Source organism: Alosa alosa, chromosome 8 (assembly GCF_017589495.1).
Source record: "Alosa alosa isolate M-15738 ecotype Scorff River chromosome 8, AALO_Geno_1.1, whole genome shotgun sequence".
NCBI classification, from domain to species: domain Eukaryota; kingdom Metazoa; phylum Chordata; class Actinopteri; order Clupeiformes; family Clupeidae; genus Alosa; species Alosa alosa.
The window spans coordinates 3,632,945-3,651,827 of NC_063196.1; the positions used below are offsets into that span (position 1 = coordinate 3,632,945).

The following is an 18,883-nucleotide window of genomic DNA, read 5'->3' on the forward strand; positions in this document are numbered from 1 at the left end:
CAAAAAAAACAATGCAGTTGTTGTAGTGTATGTTGTTTTCTGATATTCGCAAAGTCATAAAATGGAGTTGCATAAATGTGAAATCACTCCAGAGAGACTGACATCCTTAGCTCATGGTCAAGAACATCATTTTTGAGTGCTAGCTGTGTTAGCTTACAGGCATTTTGAATTGATGGATTCCTAACAAACAAACAAAGAATACAAAGACCCAGCTTCAACATCAGATGGATTCAAGTGTTTGCCAAAGCCAGAAGCACCCAGAGGTGGATATATACCCCTTCTGTCTCATACAGCAAAACACGTTAGCAAACACCAAAAACAAAGTGCGACTGTCAGGGTGCTGGCAACAACACATCTTTGTGCACATTTTATGGTGCTTGTAACATACTGTACTGGCCCTGGCTGTGAGAGGCTGTTAACCCAATGGTCTAACCCCATGTTACAACTGAAAAAGGTTGTTAAAGGACCTATCAATATCATGGCTGGTGTTGCTGTCTAATGTTATCCGCTTTTTTATTCTGAGATATTTCCAAGACATCTGGTCCTGCAAACATTGCTTTTACGACTTCTTTTGATGTGGTATATCTGCAGAGATATTTGCATGTACATTTATTCACCTCAGTATGTTTTGTGTTTATATACTGTATATGTATATATTAAAAACATTAATTAACCTATTCTATCAATGGATAGCATATATACATGTAGACCTCTAATGTGGAATAGTGATCCCTGTAGGATTACTAAAGAGCCCAGGGACCCCACTTCCTCTTATCTGTCTCTGAGGCAAATGACATGCCTTAGATCTTAGCTAACCACTGTTTTTCTCCCTCTTCTCTACTTCCTGTCTCAGCGTGATGAGTCCAAGTGCCCAGCTCTCCCCAACGCCTGCACATGCACCACTGAGAGCACAGGAGTTCAGGGACCACAGGGGCCTGTGGTAAGATCATCATGAGAAACGTAATCTCCCGCTTTTCCAAAACATCCCCTGAAATTTATAGACGGAAGTGCACAGGGGCCGATATGAATCTGACAGTGCCCAAGGAGACAGTTGAAAAACTATGGAGTAGAAAACGTCATGACTGCCAGCCACCAGCAGCATGGCTCGATGCTCAAATGGGCTGGAAAGTTTGTGCTACTGTAGGGGGCAGGTCATCTTCAGTTCATTGCTGTCACAACATTCAGATTGACGGTACTTCCTTATTTGCAGGGTGCCCCAGGAAGCAAAGGTCCAAGGGGCGAGAGAGGAGAGACTGGTCCTGCGGTTAGTATCACAATATTGATTCCATTCCTCTGCTTTTTAGTTCATTGTATTATTCAGATACACAGACATGCTATGGTTGTAGATTAGATGCTTGGTTTACGATGAAAGCTTCAAAAAGCATCTGTGGTACAGCTATCCAGAAATACTTTTTTTTTCTGAGAGCTAAACCATGTAAAACCTACTTTTGCTGATTTGCTGTACACTTCCATCTTAAATCAAATACTTCCTCCTGTGGTGTATCAATAGGGTCCAATGGGACCACCTGGAGAAATGGGTCAGACCGGACCTATGGGTCTTCCCGGGCCACAAGGACCTAGCGGAATGTCTATTCCTGGCGAAGCTGTGAGTTTGTGTGCCCCCTTTCTCTCCTGAACCTTCCCCATTTCATGTCACTGTCTTAGAGTGTCGCCAGCTTTCAGTAGCTACCCATAAATTTCCCTCTACCTCTCAGCACCTTAATCTCAGGCCTCAGCTTGGTTGTTTGTTCTGCTGAAAGTAGAGGCAACTGTGGCAGTGAGCTTTGCAGCCTACATTCCACCATGTCTGGGAACGTACATTTGATATCTCGAGCCCCTTAGACCACCTAATCTTTATGTGTCTGCATAAATCTGCCGCAGTTTCCTCCTCATAAAAGAAACTGCTTACAGTACACAGTGTGGGCGAGCTGCTCTGTCAGAGAATGCAAGAAGTGGCAGAATAATTTAGAACACCTTAGAAACACAGTACTCAGAATATCTCTCTTCTGCTTTGGTTGGTTGTGTTTGGTCTTAAGACATAAGGTTCTGCACCAGGAGGGTTAATGTTTACGGCTGCATGTCCATAGGCCTACACCAATGTAGTATGCTTTTGACATGGTAGAAATCGTATGCATGTATAAAGACAGTGAAATTTAACAATTAAATAGGTATATCATTACTCTTCCAACTCAAAACCAGTGACTATATTGATTCTCCATGCCAAAACAGCTGAATTCTTCACTGACAGTTGATGAATGTGGAACAAAAATGTTTGTTCTGGTTTATTTTACTTAAGGGCCGTCCTGGACCAAAAGGAGATGCTGGTGATTCAGGACTACCTGGACAGAAAGTAAGTTGGCCAGGAATGTTGTTTGTGGTTTTGAACAGGAAACTGGGTATCATCCATTGAGTAGACTAGATGCTACCGGTCTGGATCTAAACCATATGGCAAGACTTGAGTAATATTTCAGGCGAACAGGACTTAGAAGGAGTCTGAAACCCACAACATCATAACATTAGATTTAATCTCTGCTGAGCTGCAGTCTCTGCTTAGCCCAGTCTAAAACAAATCACTGCAATGCATATGTGGATCCCTATGTGGATTATTATGCATATGACATGGCAACATACCAAATTCTTTGATCTCCTCAGATGTTTTTCGCTTGCTGCTCAATATTTAGGCAAATGGAGACCTGAAACACAATGAAAAGGATCAGATAAGCGAGCACTCATGTTGCAGTATAGGATTCAGAGGCTTGGCACACATCTCATGCGTCATCTACAAGACCTTCAATTGGACCTCAAATAAATGCTGAATAAATAAATGAGTAAATAAAAGAATGGTTGTAATCATACAGTGGTGACCTCAAATTACAGGGTTCACAGATAGTGCGCACTTACATCACTATGTTACTACTGCATCCCCAATATACATCCCAAAATAACATGGGTACACAGATTAAAGGGTTCCATGATGTCATGCGAGTTGTGTTTTATATACGGTCTATATATTAATTCTGCTCAATTTTGTAATCTTTAATCTTTAGAAACTTTTGATTAAATTTAGTGACGAAAGGCTTGCTTAGCCTTTTGAACAAATATTTATTTCTACATCTCAAACTACTTGTTCAAACAATTACTACACAGTACAAGTAGTTCACAACTGTTGCAGCGCAACTGTTGGCATTTCTAAAACACACCTTCTGAACAAAAGTTTAGTGCTTACATTGCTGTTGCTCAATTTATACATTAGGTCACTTATGGCCAGGCTCAACGTGTGGATTAATAAATGTTCTGATATTTGAAGTGTAGTAAAGCCAACATCCGAATAAATAAAGGGTAGTACTTGCAGGTGACGACTCTGGAGCAGATGTCATAGCAACATCCATTTAATGACTTGCAGAGTGAGCAGCCCAGGTTTATAAAAGCCAATAAAACGGATCTGGAATATATTATGTTCCCAGTAAATCTTATGCCAAAGCATCAAAGCTGCAAGAGGACTGACTATAAAAACGTGAAGTGAGTGAGTTTTTTTGGAGTAAATGAGGGCTGAAAAGGAGATTTACTGTTTGACATGTACAGGGGGTCCTCAGTGAAACGACCATGGAGTTTGTGGTTGGTGACCTGTGTTGATGGGAGTCGTTAGAAAACTGGTACTAAATTGGCTCGTTTTCCCCTCTTTTGTTTCCCAGGGCCCACCTGGACCTGCTGGTGGTATTGGCCCAATTGGACCAGCTGGACCAAGAGTGAGTTATATTGCCATTCCCTATAAAACAAATAATTGCACTGTACATGTGAGTGAATTCACCATTACTCCTACTCATTCTATACACAGGGACCCAATGGCAAAGAAGGATCAGCCGGACCTAGAGGTCCACCAGGACCAATGGTGTGTTGTTATTGTTATTTTGTTACCAAAACTAGGCACTAAACACTAATATTTCTTTGCATACATTTGCCAGCCCCCAGTTAGTGATTGCATTTACTGGTTGTGCTTGTTTCTGCTGTTGTACCCTGCTTTCTTTTTTGGGTTGGACTGAACGTTTGTGTTGTTCTAGGGACCTCCTGGGCCCCCGAGTTCAAGGCCCCATGGGAAATACTGGAAAGCAGGGTGAAAATGGTAGTCCTGTAAGTACAGTCAGCTTCACGTGTATTTGTTTGTGCTCAGTCAGCCTCTAGTAGCAGAAGTGTACAGTCTAGTAGGAGTAGGAGTGGGCAGCTTTATCCACAAATGGCAGGTGTGTTGTCAGGCTTCTCTCAGGCCTCCGCTGATAGACTGGCTGCATCAGTTATGGTGTGTTCCTCCTTGGTTGAAATGAAATAATGTGACCACTGCTGTAAGTCGCTTTGGATAAAAGCTTCTGCCAAATTAATACATGTAAATTTAAATGCCAAACTATTACTCAACACTGCCATTGCATGCAAGGTCATTTTCCTGGTTGGATAATGTTAACTACATGACTTTGCATTACTGTCCTTCTGGTCATCTGGGGTAAAAGTGTCCACATAATCACATGGTGGCAACCGCACACTGGAGATACACTTACTATTACATAGCTGCCGTCCTCAGGCTAGATTTGCGGCTGAAGTTGAAGTTGCCTAATGCTAGTGTTTTGGAGGACAAAGACTCATTTAATGGTGCGGATGTCTGTCGGTTCTGTTACTAATATTTGTTGTGTTGCAGGGAGCCACAGGGGTGAAAGGAGACAAGGGCGACAGAGTGAGTGATGTTTTCAATTTGCGCAAGAAATGGCCTGTGAATGAAGGAACCTTTCTTGCTTTGTGCTCAACACTAACACGATTCACTTTCTTCATTTGTAGGGTGATATTGCCTCCCAAGGCATGATGAGATCCATTGCCAGACAAGTCTGCGAAGCACTAGTGAACAGTAAGAATGTCATTCATTTTGTAATGAAAAACACATGCTTGCAGTAAATTGTGAGGACCAATGAGTTTTATTCTTTTAAACTTTTTACTTCTTTTAAAAACTGATTTTGAACAGAAAAGAAACCATCACCTTAATCTTGACAATTACGTAAAAAACAAAGTGTGTAAAAGAATATATAGATTGGTGTTATTTTCATTGCAGGTGTGCAGTATACGACTACTTCAATAAGCCTGAATCCTTTTCTAAAGTTCCTTCACTTGGATTGGGGTGTTATTTGTAGTGCTAATAACGTTATTTGCCTCATTGCTTTCAAGGTCAGATGAGTCGTGTAGATGATCTCATAAAACAGCAGATTCCCAGCGGTTACCGTAGCAACAATCCTGGACCATCAGGTCCACCTGGACCTGCCGGACCTCAAGGCCCTCGCGGAGAGCCCGGAAGAATAGGCAGAAACGGCTTCCCCGGAAACCCTGGATTACCTGGAAATCAGGGAGAAAGAGGTGCTTGACCAATTCATTGCCATTACTTCTTTCTTCTTTCTCTGCATGCCAGCTGTGCTGTTGTCTGGGGGAAATATATCCATGCGAAAACCAGAGGTGGCAAGTTTGCAATTTGGTTGATTATGATTGCTGTAGTGGCATGTTGCACTGATCGCTACTTTATGAGATTTTTATGAGAGTTACAGACCACCCATGTGTTGTTGCTTGTTTGATTTGATGAGCATGCTTTGATCTATGAACTCCTGAAGCCTGCTGAGTGGTTATTTCTCTACTTTTGATGTCTTATGCATGCTGACCACAGTTAAAGTCCCCAAGCAAGGCAAGCCATTTTGTTACATTGGTTCTTTGCATCCCAATGGTAGTTACTGCTTAAGGCAGCAAGTTAAAATTCCATGTCCGTGGTTTTGCTTGTCTGTCTAACAACTAACAACGCTTTTGATTCAACCTGTTTTGAATCAAATCCTTTCCAAAATATCCTGTTGCAAGCTTTGACGCAATCTTTCAATTGTCCTTTGTCTTTCCATATATCAATCCTTCCGATCTTCCCTGGTTTTGGAAACATGTTTTTCTGCAATGTGTGCATGCTGATGTGGGTCCCAGTGGTTAAGTCTTCTGTTTCCTTTGTGTGTGTGTGTGTGTGTGGTTGGGTGTTTGCCTAAACAGGAGTACCTGGAGAGAAGGGAGACAGAGGCAATCCTGGAGTTGGACAAAGGGGGCAGAGGGGACAACCTGGACCTCCTGGTAAGTTTAGATTCAAGAGCAATCCTTCAAGCCAAAATACTCCTGCATGGCTCCATGCAAAATTGCTGTGTCCCACATACTGTAAGGCATCAACAGAAGCACGTGACCACAAGCAGAACTTCAGCGCTTCAGTGGATTTAAGCTTCGTTTACCATCACATGGATTACCCCCCCCATGTTTCCATGGACTCTCATCTTCCGATGCTTGCTCCGGACATGAGGGTGGAAAGGTTACCTGTTCCTTTGACAGAGTTAGACTACACTTCTTAACTACACTTCCTCCAGGCCTACACAGTAGTCCATCACAGCTGTCCCAGCAGTTTTAGCAGGGACCAGAGGGTCTTCATACTAATTTATTTCTGTCAAGTCAACCTTGACAGGAGATAAAGTAGCTAGGTCAAGTAGCTGGACATTTTAAGATCGTTAAGGGTCAAAAATGAAATATGAAGGAAAAACCTTCAACCTGTAGCACCTGTGATCTTATACGTTCTTCTGTTTACATGCCAGCTGGCAGTGATGTCAGCCCTCACATCTGTGAAGCTCGCAACTCCTGGCATCAAAGATTCTGCAATATATTTCCTACACTGTTAATCATGCTAAATATTGTGTATGGCCCAAACAAAAAAAATTGTTTAAGAGCCCACCACAAAGCCGCCCCTCTGAACACTGTTGCACATCTTTCCATTAGGACCACAAGGTGACTCCAGAACTGGACCTCCCGGACCTCCAGGCCCTGCCGGGACTCGTGGATCCCCTGGCCGCAATGGCGTCCCTGGGGTGAGAGGCCCACCTGGCCCCCCTGGCTACTGCGACTCCTCCCAGTGCGTCGGAATTCCATACAATGGACAGGGATACAGAGGTATGTCCTCCTATGTATAACTGAAGGGTGCATGATGGTGTTAGCAACCCCCTTAACATAGATGGCATGTCATAAACAATGCATGGACGTAGTCTTTTGAATAATCAATAGCATACAGTAGATGCAAACTACTAAGAGTAACTTCTATGGTAACGCATAATTTGGGGAGCAATGTATAGTTCGCTGTATATGTTTGAAAAGAAAAAGCACTGGTTACATGGTGACATCTAACATTTTTGACATCTCTGACCTGTTTCAGGATCACCATAGTAAACCTTTAAAATCACCCGTGCTGCTTTCACTTTGAAATCCTGAGAGACACCTGTTTCTAACCACCAACGAACTGTTTCAAGAACATTGAACCCACTAAATACCAAAAAAAAGCAAAAAACAACAAAGAGCATAACAAGTGGACTGGTACTAACAACAATTTACAACTACTAGAAACAGACAAGCAACGGTGATGGCAACAACGTAGTAGCCTGTTTGCATCTTGAAGCCAAATCGGCGAACAGACAAACCACTTCTGTCGGGTGAAGGAGCATGACCACAAAGCAAACAACAAAGATTTTTACTAACATGGTGGCCAAGACGAGAATAATTTTTTAACCTGTTAACTGTGAGGTGATACCTGTAAATAAACTAATTGTGCCTTGTAAATGAAACACACTAAAATTAGTTTAACACCTGTAGTAAGCTTGTGCCTTGTACCCTGTTGCTTGCTGAATGCCAACACGAATGCCTCTCTCTGTTTTATGTAACTGTGCCTTAAGTATTCCCATACAATTTGCTCAGGGCCAAGATGAAGCACATGCTTTTTGTACATGTGACCCTGGAGGTTTTAAACATTCCCTTTTCCTAAAAATTTACCTGTATGTGCACAATGACAATTCCGAAAGTTTACCTTTTCCATTTTTCATGTAGTATTTCTTTTTGTTTAAGCACTAGCTGTAAATCTGTCTATTGTTAGGTGTAGCAATGCATTCCCAAATGCATGCATAGGCTGATGGTACAATTTCTAACTTCACTTAATTTCTGTGAATGTTTTCAAAAAGAATGACAGAAAAGTGTAGTAATTACAACTCTTAGACTCTTTCCCTTATATTACAGCGTAGTCTTTTCAGTACAGCTGAGATGCACAAATGCACTGAAATGTTTACAATTCCTTTCTGTCAGTGCCTTTGAAATCTGTAGCTGAAAACACATGGCCACAGCCAAGCCCACGCTATGGTCAGTCCATAAGACTGGTGTTAACAAAAGAAATAATGAACCTGCATGTCGAAACAGTCTCAGCCATGCTCATCTGGCCAACAATATTTTCAAGGAGAACCCGAAGCAGAACCACAGGTAGTCCCCATACCTGAAGAAGAGGAATATGACGTTTCACGGCGTCGAAAGAGGTCTCTATCAAGGAAGGGATCAAAGAGGATATCACCATAAGAAGCGGACGATGTTCTGAACTCAATTTTTATGTATAAATTATATATATAATTATGTGTTTGTTGTAGTCACTCTCAGACATGTAACTGTGAAGAGATATGCACACTTGACATCATAAGGGCTTCCTGCTCTCTCTTTCTCTTGGCCTATTAGTCCATACCTTCACGTTCAGTGAGTGCACACATGAAAACAAATCAAATCAGAAGGGAAGGTGAGCAAACCAAAGGAAACTTTTTTTCCATTTTTTTTTCTTGATCTGTGATCTTTTTGTTTTCCTATTTCAAGTAACTATGTGCCATTACTATGTAACATACCCGCATCATGTCTCAATCATCGGAGGATAGCTGTTGCATTTAACAAACAGGCTGCATTTGAAAACATATTGGTTGAAAGCAAATGTATAGAAACAGCGCAGTGGGATGACACTGTGTTTATACAATCATAATTACAGCTCATAAATGCCTCGTTATAGTTGTCTACATTGTTATGTTGCAATTTCACAGTCATACGTCATACTCTGCCACTGGAGTCATGGTCACACCACAGCATCAGCTGATCTGTTTCTCACTTTTTCATACATCAATTAAACATGACTTCCTTTTGTTATTTTAGACTTAATATTTATCAGTTTTATTATATCAAGTCACAGCAGATTTTACTAAAGGTGGAATTGCATGTCTGTGGTGTATATTTAGTAAGTTTTCCATTTGTTTTGTCCTTGTTTTTTTTTTGGTTGATTTTTTTTTATCTGAATATAGTTGTTGTCATTGTTGTTTTATCATTATCTCATGCAGTTGACATGTGTGTGCAAAACTATGGATATGGTATAACTATGGTATTGCTGCTTTATGTTTTAAACTGCAGATTGTGAATTCCACAGCCTTATTTTCTTATTTATTTCTGAAACCGAAGAGGCATTTTTCAATAAAACTACTGAAAATATAAAGACAGAGTCCATATTTTTATGTTTTTCCACAAAAAAGAAATAGATATTTTGCATGATGTTTTTTGCTGTTTTAAGGGTATGACAAGGTGTTTCATTCACATCTAGGCAAAGCCATTGATAGATCTTGATAGAAAGGTTTATTTTTTTAGTAAAAAATGCAATTTGGCAATCATTACAATAATAACTATGAATCCAACCACACAATCACCCTCAGTGACAACACTGACACACTTACAAATGTATCTGGACTATGCTACAAAGAAAGTACAAGTTCAGGGACAGTGCAGTTGTCTAGGCCATCATCTGAACTAATACAAAATTGTGTGGTGGACCCATCATTCAGGGGGGATTCATGGGTAGAGTAAGACAAACTTGCTTCACAAGAGTAATGGCCCTGTATCATCAGACTATGAGGAGGCTTGTATACAGGGTGGTATTTTGTGTAAGCAAGGTGCAGGTGGTTATAAGCCGGCTGAATAGTTTAGGAAAAGAATGAACCACAAAGTGTGCCATTACCACCTCATCTGAAGACTTTGGCCAAATATGTAGGCCAAACAAACAAGCCCACTTAACCTAAAATACCCTCAGGAATCAAGAGTTTGTAAAAGGCGTTTTTATGTTTCTCAAAACTACTTCTCAGCTCATTATTGTAGCATCTCTTTATTTGGATACTATTTTTATTTTGTCTCTTTGTAGGGTAGTGTGAAGTGATAAATTACTATTTAGATGACCATTATCACAGGACACTGTAGAGGGACATAGTGATTTACAACCAAACAGTTGTTATGTCATTTAAATGCTGCCTAGATTTACTTGAAACACAAGGATTCTTCTTGTTTATACACTGTAGATGACATTCCTTAGGGCATTCCCAGATGGTGTAAAGGCACATTTTATTACTCGTAGTGATTCTGGCATTTCTCATCTCCACAGATCTGGAGTCTAATTCAAAAGGGATGCCCAAAAGTGTGTTGGGCTGTCTGTGCCACACACCATTTCTTATCGTTGTTACATTGCTTTGTAGTCCCACCCAAAAGTGGCCTTTCCCCACAAAAGTATGTCGGAACTGGAGACTCCTCTCTTTGATGCTGGTAAAAAATCCCAAGCATATCAATCAAGAAAGGGTGAGAGTAAAGCAACTTCAAAGTCAGAGGGATATGCTAGAAAATTACTGCTGGTCCAAAGGATGTAGACCTGAGTACTAAATATGAACCTGCTGCAGAATAATCTACTGTAGAGGTCTGCGCGGGACTGAAAAAACCCGTCCGCTCCCGCAATATTCTGTCCCGCACCCGCCCGCAATAATGTGCCATTTTTAGTCCCGCTCCCGCTCGCATCTGTAACATGATGTCCCGCTCCTGCCCGCATGCAGGAGGGATAGCCTATTCAGTTTTACTTTCTGTCTCACGAAAGGAGCACAAACACCTGAGAAAGACTCCAGATGTCAGTTTCTTGGTTTCGAGTTTTGACAATGAGCAGCAGGAACAAATTGAACCCACGTAAACGACAATATAGGCTATAGGCCTGCTATCCGTCAGTTATGCTTAAACCCCGTTTTTTAATGCTGCCTAACAGAACATCCAGCTGAACTATAGTTATGAACACTACTTTAATCATTTCCATATTTAATTTTACGCACATATTTTATTTGCGGGAGTGCAGTGAATCATCGGTTTGTCCCGCACCCATGAACGCACCTCTCTCATCCCGCCCACTCCCGCAAAGAGCTTTCAAAAGTTGTCCCGCGCCGCACTCTTTTGCGTCGGGACCCACGGGTCTACCGTGGGAGTGCAGACCTCTAATCTACTGTACTGTATGTAGCAGAGCCCCCCCCCCCAACAAGAATGACATCAGTTTAAAAATGTGTTCCTGCAGTGCATGATACAAGTACTATCACACAAGTTCTTGTTAACAGATGATGCCGACAAAGAGCTGGTATGATGGTAATAAATTCTATTCTGTAAACCTGCTTTGAAACTAATGTGTGTTTCAGTCAAAATCTCTGCAAAAAGCAGTTAAGTCCTCTGTGGAACGATGGGTTCCAAGTATGTAATGCCATTAATAAGTGTTGCTTTAGGGTGGAGGCTATTGCAGCTGCCTAAGATGTTATATTATGAGAGTAGTCCACAGCTTTCCAGAAAACATGATGTTAGATGAACTTTGATGAGTCACTCGACTTTGCTGGACAGGGAGCCTTTAAACAACTCTCAATATTTGGGTTAGCCACATGTCAATGTGAGACCTAATTTGTCAAAGTGAAATGTACTTGGATTTATGGGACCTCAAAACTGTCAATTTTAATTTCAAGTCACCTTAGGATCTGTATAAAAGACAAATAGACAAAAAGAAAACTGAAAATGTTTAATAATGAGCATGGCCATAATTTCTTCAGAAATGTCTTCGTCTAATACAGGGGGGAAAGTAGCGAGCTAAACCACCAGCTTCAGCAAAAAGCAGCACAGGAATGTGCAAACGCAATATTCAGTGTCTGCAATCACCCATTGTTTTTAGAACAGGATGCTAATTAATAAGAACAGACCATAAGCAGCCCCTTGAGGGAAGCTTTCAACACTTGGTGGACAACTGCTGTGTTACTGCAACAGTGAACTACAGGGATAAAAACATCTATTAAACTGGATATGTAAAATGTCAATGTGCCCCTGCCAGTGATGACCACATCAGGAGTTAACTGGATGCAAGGTTGTTGGTTGGTTGGTTGGGTTGGATGCAAGAGAAGTCTGCATGTCTTGTTGCCTGCTGTTCCATGGGTTGCCTGCTGTTCCGGCCACCTGCACTTTGCTACACTCACTGTGGCGATGCTAACGGCTACACTGGGATTTATCTGATTTCTCCGACTTCCCACAACACCTGGGTTTTATTGGATAATCACACAAATAAAAGATAGAAGTATAATTTTATACACACAGGTACATATTTTGCTTGAAAACCTTTTGACTTTCTACTCTTTTTGGGTTGAGGATGATGCTAACAAAGCTGTGACTGTGGATCAATATTCAGGCACCATAAGCCCTGCTGGTGTAAACACCTTTGTCAGCCTGGATCTACAACTGAATTGTGTGGAACAAGAGTACATGAGCCTGTGAAAACAAAAAGCTCAGACCTTCATGTAGAATGCTCAGACCAGCATCTGTGAGGTCTTTTACTGACACAGCCAGTGACATGCTGAGCCCCTAAAGAATAACATTTGAAAAATCCCTCCTGTATGGTTATATAATTGCATTCGGAACAAGAAAGAAGATACTAACAAGTACAGACACAAACAATCTGTGATGGTAGAATGCTTTTTGCAAAAAATGTAAATATTCCATGTTCAAGTGGTCAATTGAATTAGTCATGCCTACTCAAACAGCCAACAATTCACTTAACTCAGTAGTCCGGCTCCTCAGTGTCAAAATGACTCCTCAGCGTATGCTCTTTGACACGTGCTTTCTTTCTTGAAACTGCTCATGTCTGCAATGAGGACAACGGTTCACTTTCAGCGCACAGAAACGGACAAAAAGCCTCCTTGTCAATAAGCAGTGCTGACACCATCAAGCTGTTCTGCAGACAGTCTGCTGGTGTGTGAAAGAAAGCACACAGAACTTGACAGGCCTTAAAAGGACGGATCAGTCAGTGACTATTGCATCACTGTCTGATGGGATCTCTTGTTTGTCTATGTCGTGGGATAATCCTCATTAATGGTTCACAGATAGTCCTAGAAAATCTCAGCAGAATAACACAATGTTTGGGTTTTTGGGAAATGTGCTAACTTATTTGTGCTCTAGAGGCCCCAGTGAAGTGAGTAAAGGAGAAATCCGGCGAATCAGGCAGCTACAGTGCTACACTCTGGGGGCATGTACATGGGAGTTCAACTCGCTTTAATCTCCTTTAAGATACACACCAGAAGTCCCTTTTCAACACGGCTTCATTGGAAGTATCCTTCCTATGCGCTGCAGACAAAGCAGGTGAAGTTACAGCATCAATTTACAGCACAGCATTAGAGCTATGGGTAACACCCATTGTACAAGATCATGAATTAAATCACTGTGAGTCAAATACTCAAAAGTGATGGTTGCCACATCAGAAAATACACCAATACAACTGGCTATCAGTGTGATAATCAGATAGGGCTATAGTTGTGCAATTCTCTTACATTCTGTAATTTCAACAGAAGAATCATCTCATTTTCACTACCATTCATTCTCATTTATGTTTTTAAAATGTCTATTTACAGAGCCATTGATTTTATATATTTTTTTGATAGTACTGACTTACGATAATGTGTTTCTTTTTAATAAACTGCCTGTACACTTACAAAGTTCTCAATGCTTCAGTTTACATGTACAGACCCTCATTATGCTACTGTGTAAGTGTGGTGCTATTTTGAGCCTTGTTAGTGGTATAGAAATAGCTATTTCTTTCTACTGTACGTGTGCCCCAAAGGCTAGCGTTTAACGCTAATTAGCGGTTTGCAATAAAACTGCTCACATTCGACTAGCATGAAAACAAATCCCAGCGAACGGTCGAACTCGGTACACATGTGTTATTAACCCCTAGGTTCATTTTGCGCCGGAATTGTCCTTTAAGCTGCTAATTCTGTCAGATTCCAGGTGTGTAAGCGGAAACAGCCCCTCTTGTGTGAGCACTGAGCAGTGATTTGATTTTACATGTTTTGTTTTTGACCTCACTCCGGATTTGTTTTAAATGTTCTGTATACAGAGAGAGATCTACTGCAAGGGTGGTCCCACAGTCTGAGCTTCAGCTGAAGTTAACCAGTGAGCTCTGCGAATGCTGGTTTGGTTGGCTGGCAAAAATGCACCAAGACTGTATTAAAAACACATCTGCCATGGTGACAGCCCACACACCAAATGTGTTCCTGCTCCAACTATACTGAGCACCTGTTCCAAAAGCATTGTGACTATACTATCCACATTAAGTCATCCAAATATTCTATTTCAGTCATGTTTTGTTTCTGCTGCAGTGTTAGCCTACCTCCAAGTAACAGTAGCCAGGGTATATTCTGACCAGGGTGTAATCGCTCCAACTTTCCACTGTGATGATACATAAAGTGATTAGCTGAACTAGAATTGAACTCTATGTAACATCATGTTGTTTTGCAAGATAATAACAAAGCCAGAGCCTGTCAGATACAATAGGTGTCAGACGCAGTTGTTTTCAGCGACATCTGAAATATATCTTCTTCTCTTCATGGAAATGGCTTGTTTCATCTAAACTGACTGGAAAGAAAATGATACACCTTTTACACATGATAATGATCAGCTCCAAATGAACCCAAACTAAGAGCTTTTAAATGCACATTTATGGCCCAAATGACATCACCTAGGCCACCCGGAACATTTAGGAATTGCTAAAACTAATGAGGTAAGAGTCAAACCTGCTGCTATAAATGGCCATGGCGCCTGTCCTACAAGCAGATATTATTATAGAGGCTACAGCAAGTCACTGTTGAGTCCTTCGAATGCATTTAGTCAAAACAATGGCTTGCTCCATTTGACGAATATTCAAACGGATGATTTTTTCTGTTTCAAAACGCAACTTGAAATTGGGGGGGGGCGGACAATACCTCTGATTGGTCTCAAAGACTGGTTTAGACAAGCTTTGTTATAATATTTTTTGTTGACTTTATTCAGGCTGTGAAAACATTTTTTGTTTATCTTGTTATGAGTATTTTATATGTTTGTTTACTCATAGCCATGTGAGAGAACGCTGTCTGTGTCCTGTGTTTTGCCCCACAGACGTGCTCGTTAGCAGTGGGCACAGATGTGTGTTAACAATACACAGTGCAGTGGTCACACACAGAGATGGCTCAGAACCACCACTGCCTGCTTTCATTTTCAGTCATATTTGCACTTTTACCACCAAGACGGTTGCCTTGGTTTTTAATGTTTTTTTGTTTTTTTTTGCTTTTGTGTTGGTTTTACTTTAATATGGATCCAATTTTGGTTCATTCCTCACTTTGTCTAAAAAAATATGCTAATGTCATTTTCAATTGCTTCCTTAAAATCATGTAAAAATCATGAAACAACAATTCCTTTGATTCATTTGCTCTCTTTCTTTCCTTCCTTAGTCTATTAAAACTGACAGTGGATATCAGTTATATATATATATATATATATATATATATATATATATATATATATAATGTCAAAAATGAAAACAAAAACAGTAAATAGAACAGGCCTTATCATGCATGCATCCATACACACCGACAAAGATGGTTCCCTCTAGTCCCAGCAAGGAGTCAAGAACATGACCTAATTCATTAACCTTGGCACACTCAAGAATTTAAACTTAATCACAGTACTGTCTGAATGGACTGCCGAGGGGTATACTCAATACCTGCCTATTTAACAATATGAGGAAATGAACTCAGAGGGAACAAGAGTAATTGCAAGAGTGGTGAGGATGATTTTTTTTTTTTGGTGCCGTTTTCTGAGCTCTGTGGATTCACTACATCATCATCATGCTCTCAAAGGTATCATTATTTGCTGACATTTACTGAATTATTATAAATTCACACTGACACAATGGTGGCCACTTTCCACAGACAGGCACATCCTGGCCAGTTGTGATGCACTTCACTATGGCAAACCTATTGAGACTAGAAATGAGCCATCACATCACTTTCGTCCAAGACCCACGCTGCACATTTGGGTCAATGGCACCATGTTCACTTCCATGTCCAACATGAATTACTGAACTGGTGTTTGAGCTCCCAACAGACTTGGGTATTTCCCCGTTCAGCACTGAGCTTGAACAGAAAACCCAAACTCACATATCCTTATCAATTATGGGATGGAAATGTCTTGGCCATAAGTTAACAGACGTTTGAGGTCATAACAATACGGCAACGTTGATACCGTAATTTCAAAAATTTGAAAAGAAGTGAATTGCCTCTGAATAGTCTTGGCATGGACATAACAAGGTCAAAGCCTAAAGAGGTCTAATTCAGAAGAATGAAAAAGTCAATCAAAACAGCCACATACTAATGGAGGTCATGGTCTTGTTAAGGAATAAAGAAAAATGGACAAGCTTATCTTAACACAGTTTTTGGTGCATTCCTGTATATTGCATTTACATATAACAGAATCATAACAATAACTGCATTTAACACAAAGGTAAATAAAATGCATGTTTGACAGCTTCCTTACACTGTGTCTTTACGTCTGGCATGACCAGATATTGTATAAATATTAAAAAAACAAACAAAACAACTAATTGGTGGTAGTTAATACATCTGAGTTCATATACTGCTTTAGTAAAAACAAAACAAAAATTCAGGGCTCTGGGTCAAGTGACAAGTCGGCTAACGTAAGTCCAGCGATTCTCAGCTAGCATGTAATAACGTTGTAATTATCTGGTCATATGGACATAAGGAGATTTTTAAAACATCAAGCTCCAAACAACACAAATAGTCAGCGATCAGGATCTAAAAAAGGATAGAATTTAAAATCTGCTTTAAAAATAAACATTTGTTTATTTAGCATGTTTGTTTTATTCATATCATGCTGTGTTCCCCAAGTGGTAGGCTCAGCTGCTATAATGAGTTTTTTGTTTTTTTTTGCCCGAATATTAAACTCCGCCTATGGCACACACCACTTTCAGAATTAAATTGTCGCGATGATGGAGAGCCAAGAAACAGTCAGTAAAAAGCAGAGAATGTCCAAAGTTTTAGGATCATTTAAAACTTAGAAAAGAAGAGAAGGTGCAATGTGTCCACTGTGCAATGTGTCCAATGTGTAAGCGCTTTCAGATATAACCTCCGGAGTATATGCGGAGGTTTGTCAAACGGAGGGCCTACCCTTCGGATGATTCAGATATGATGCTAACCTGCGGACCTTATACTGACGTATGTGTGAACGACATACACGCACATTACAGAATCTCCGTGTAGTTGTCGAGTGAGGGGTGGGGGCTTGTAGAGTTCACAAGATGCGAGATATGGCGAGAATATATCGCGCCGCTGCCTGTCACAGCTGCTTTTTTGTTTACAAATTGTAGCCTATGCATTATGTAGGCTAAAGAAGAGAAATCTATTGTGCGTAGGCTAATACTTGAAGTAGGCTAGTCACGTAAGTGCGCACTTGAAATTGACCTAAAGTATTTGTATGTGTGCTTCGAATAAACACATGATCTGTTTTCAACGTTGTACCAGAATCTGGTTTGCGTTGGAGAGAGAGAGCATGCACAAACTTTATGGTAGGCTACCAGCCAATTCAGTAGGCTAACTCAAGACTTCAAGGCCATCATACAAGGTTTTTAAGCAACAAACAAAATACTAACATAACAGTGAAGTTCGTTTTTTCATGGTTTATTTTTTCCCAAAAGCATCCTCTCCCCATGTCTCTATTGCATTTACGTAAGGAGCTTGGAACAAAGTTGGGTTTTCTTCGTTTTCATTTTCTAGGCATATATGCTCAACAAATATCAGCTAGCTCAGCAGGCCATGAGAAGGCTATGAATGAACAGAAAACTGTGTTGGCTAAAAATTTATTAAATACTCCTTGTCGTCAATGACGTCGCTGTAGGCTACTGCCTTTTCAGCGCCTTCTGCTTATCAGTCTTTTGAATTCGTTTGGCCTTGCCATGCAGTTGTAGGCTACAACGTGCCATTCCCTTCATGTGTTCTATCAAAATGTTGTATGCCCTCATGGACAGTAGCTCCGTGATGTCTGCATCTTTCCAGGTCGGAGATTTTCTGGACAGCACTATGCCACTCCATCATAACACTGGCATTTAAGTCAGCTCTAACCACATGGACGCACGAAAGAAACGTCACCAACACGCCCTCTCACTAGGTGTGAATTTTAACCGCATGTTCTATGCCTCGTTCAGACACAGCACATTTACATAATGTCCGGAGGAAATACTAGGGGGGGAGTAGTAGAACAACCGGCTAAATTCGGACTTCCATATGACCGGTTATGTCGTTCAGATATACGGCCCCACCGTTTAACATCGGCAGAACCTCCGGTCTTACACGTATGTCTAAAAGCACTTACTGCAAAGCAGAACTGGCGTCCCACAACAGGACATCAACGATGATTCAACATCTGAGCAGAAAGCATCCAGTTTTTAACACCAGCTCATCAAGCGTAGCCGACACAAGGAAACGTAAACATCGATGTTAGCTGATTTAATGTATTAGCTAGTTAAAATGTACGGTATTTGTAGCGGCTGTAGCCTACAGTATAGTCGTGAGTCAATATGATGTTAAGTTGTGAAAACTTTAATTAAACTAATTCATGTAAAATTGCAAGTGAGCAATACACCAAAAAACTTATCACACACACTCAGCTCATCTTGTCTCCCTCTCTCACGCACACGCACGTGTACACACACACACACACATGGTGTTAGGTTAGGCTACCAAATAGGCCTACCCCAGACATACTTTTTATAGCAAAAAATAACTGCAAAAAATAACTGCAACCTTACAAAAAATAACTGCATTACTTCAAGTGTCCAGTATTTTGGACATGGAAATAC

General features: G+C 40.7%; 1 protein-coding gene across 1 annotated transcript in view; it reads left to right on the forward strand.

The window, feature by feature from the left end:
* col12a1b (collagen, type XII, alpha 1b) overlaps positions 1-9,373 on the forward strand; it is a 75,002-nt gene extending 65,629 nt beyond the window's left edge. The window contains 14 exon segments of the mRNA XM_048250212.1: positions 854-940; positions 1,211-1,264; positions 1,511-1,606; positions 2,297-2,350; positions 3,693-3,746; positions 3,836-3,889; positions 4,059-4,075; positions 4,077-4,128; positions 4,685-4,720; positions 4,822-4,888; positions 5,203-5,388; positions 6,052-6,129; positions 6,817-6,987; positions 8,312-9,373. Coding sequence (XP_048106169.1) covers positions 854-940; positions 1,211-1,264; positions 1,511-1,606; positions 2,297-2,350; positions 3,693-3,746; positions 3,836-3,889; positions 4,059-4,075; positions 4,077-4,128; positions 4,685-4,720; positions 4,822-4,888; positions 5,203-5,388; positions 6,052-6,129; positions 6,817-6,987; positions 8,312-8,427 — 1,122 coding nt within the window. The 3' untranslated portion in view covers positions 8,428-9,373.
* Positions 9,374-18,883: the final 9,510 nt, after the last annotated feature.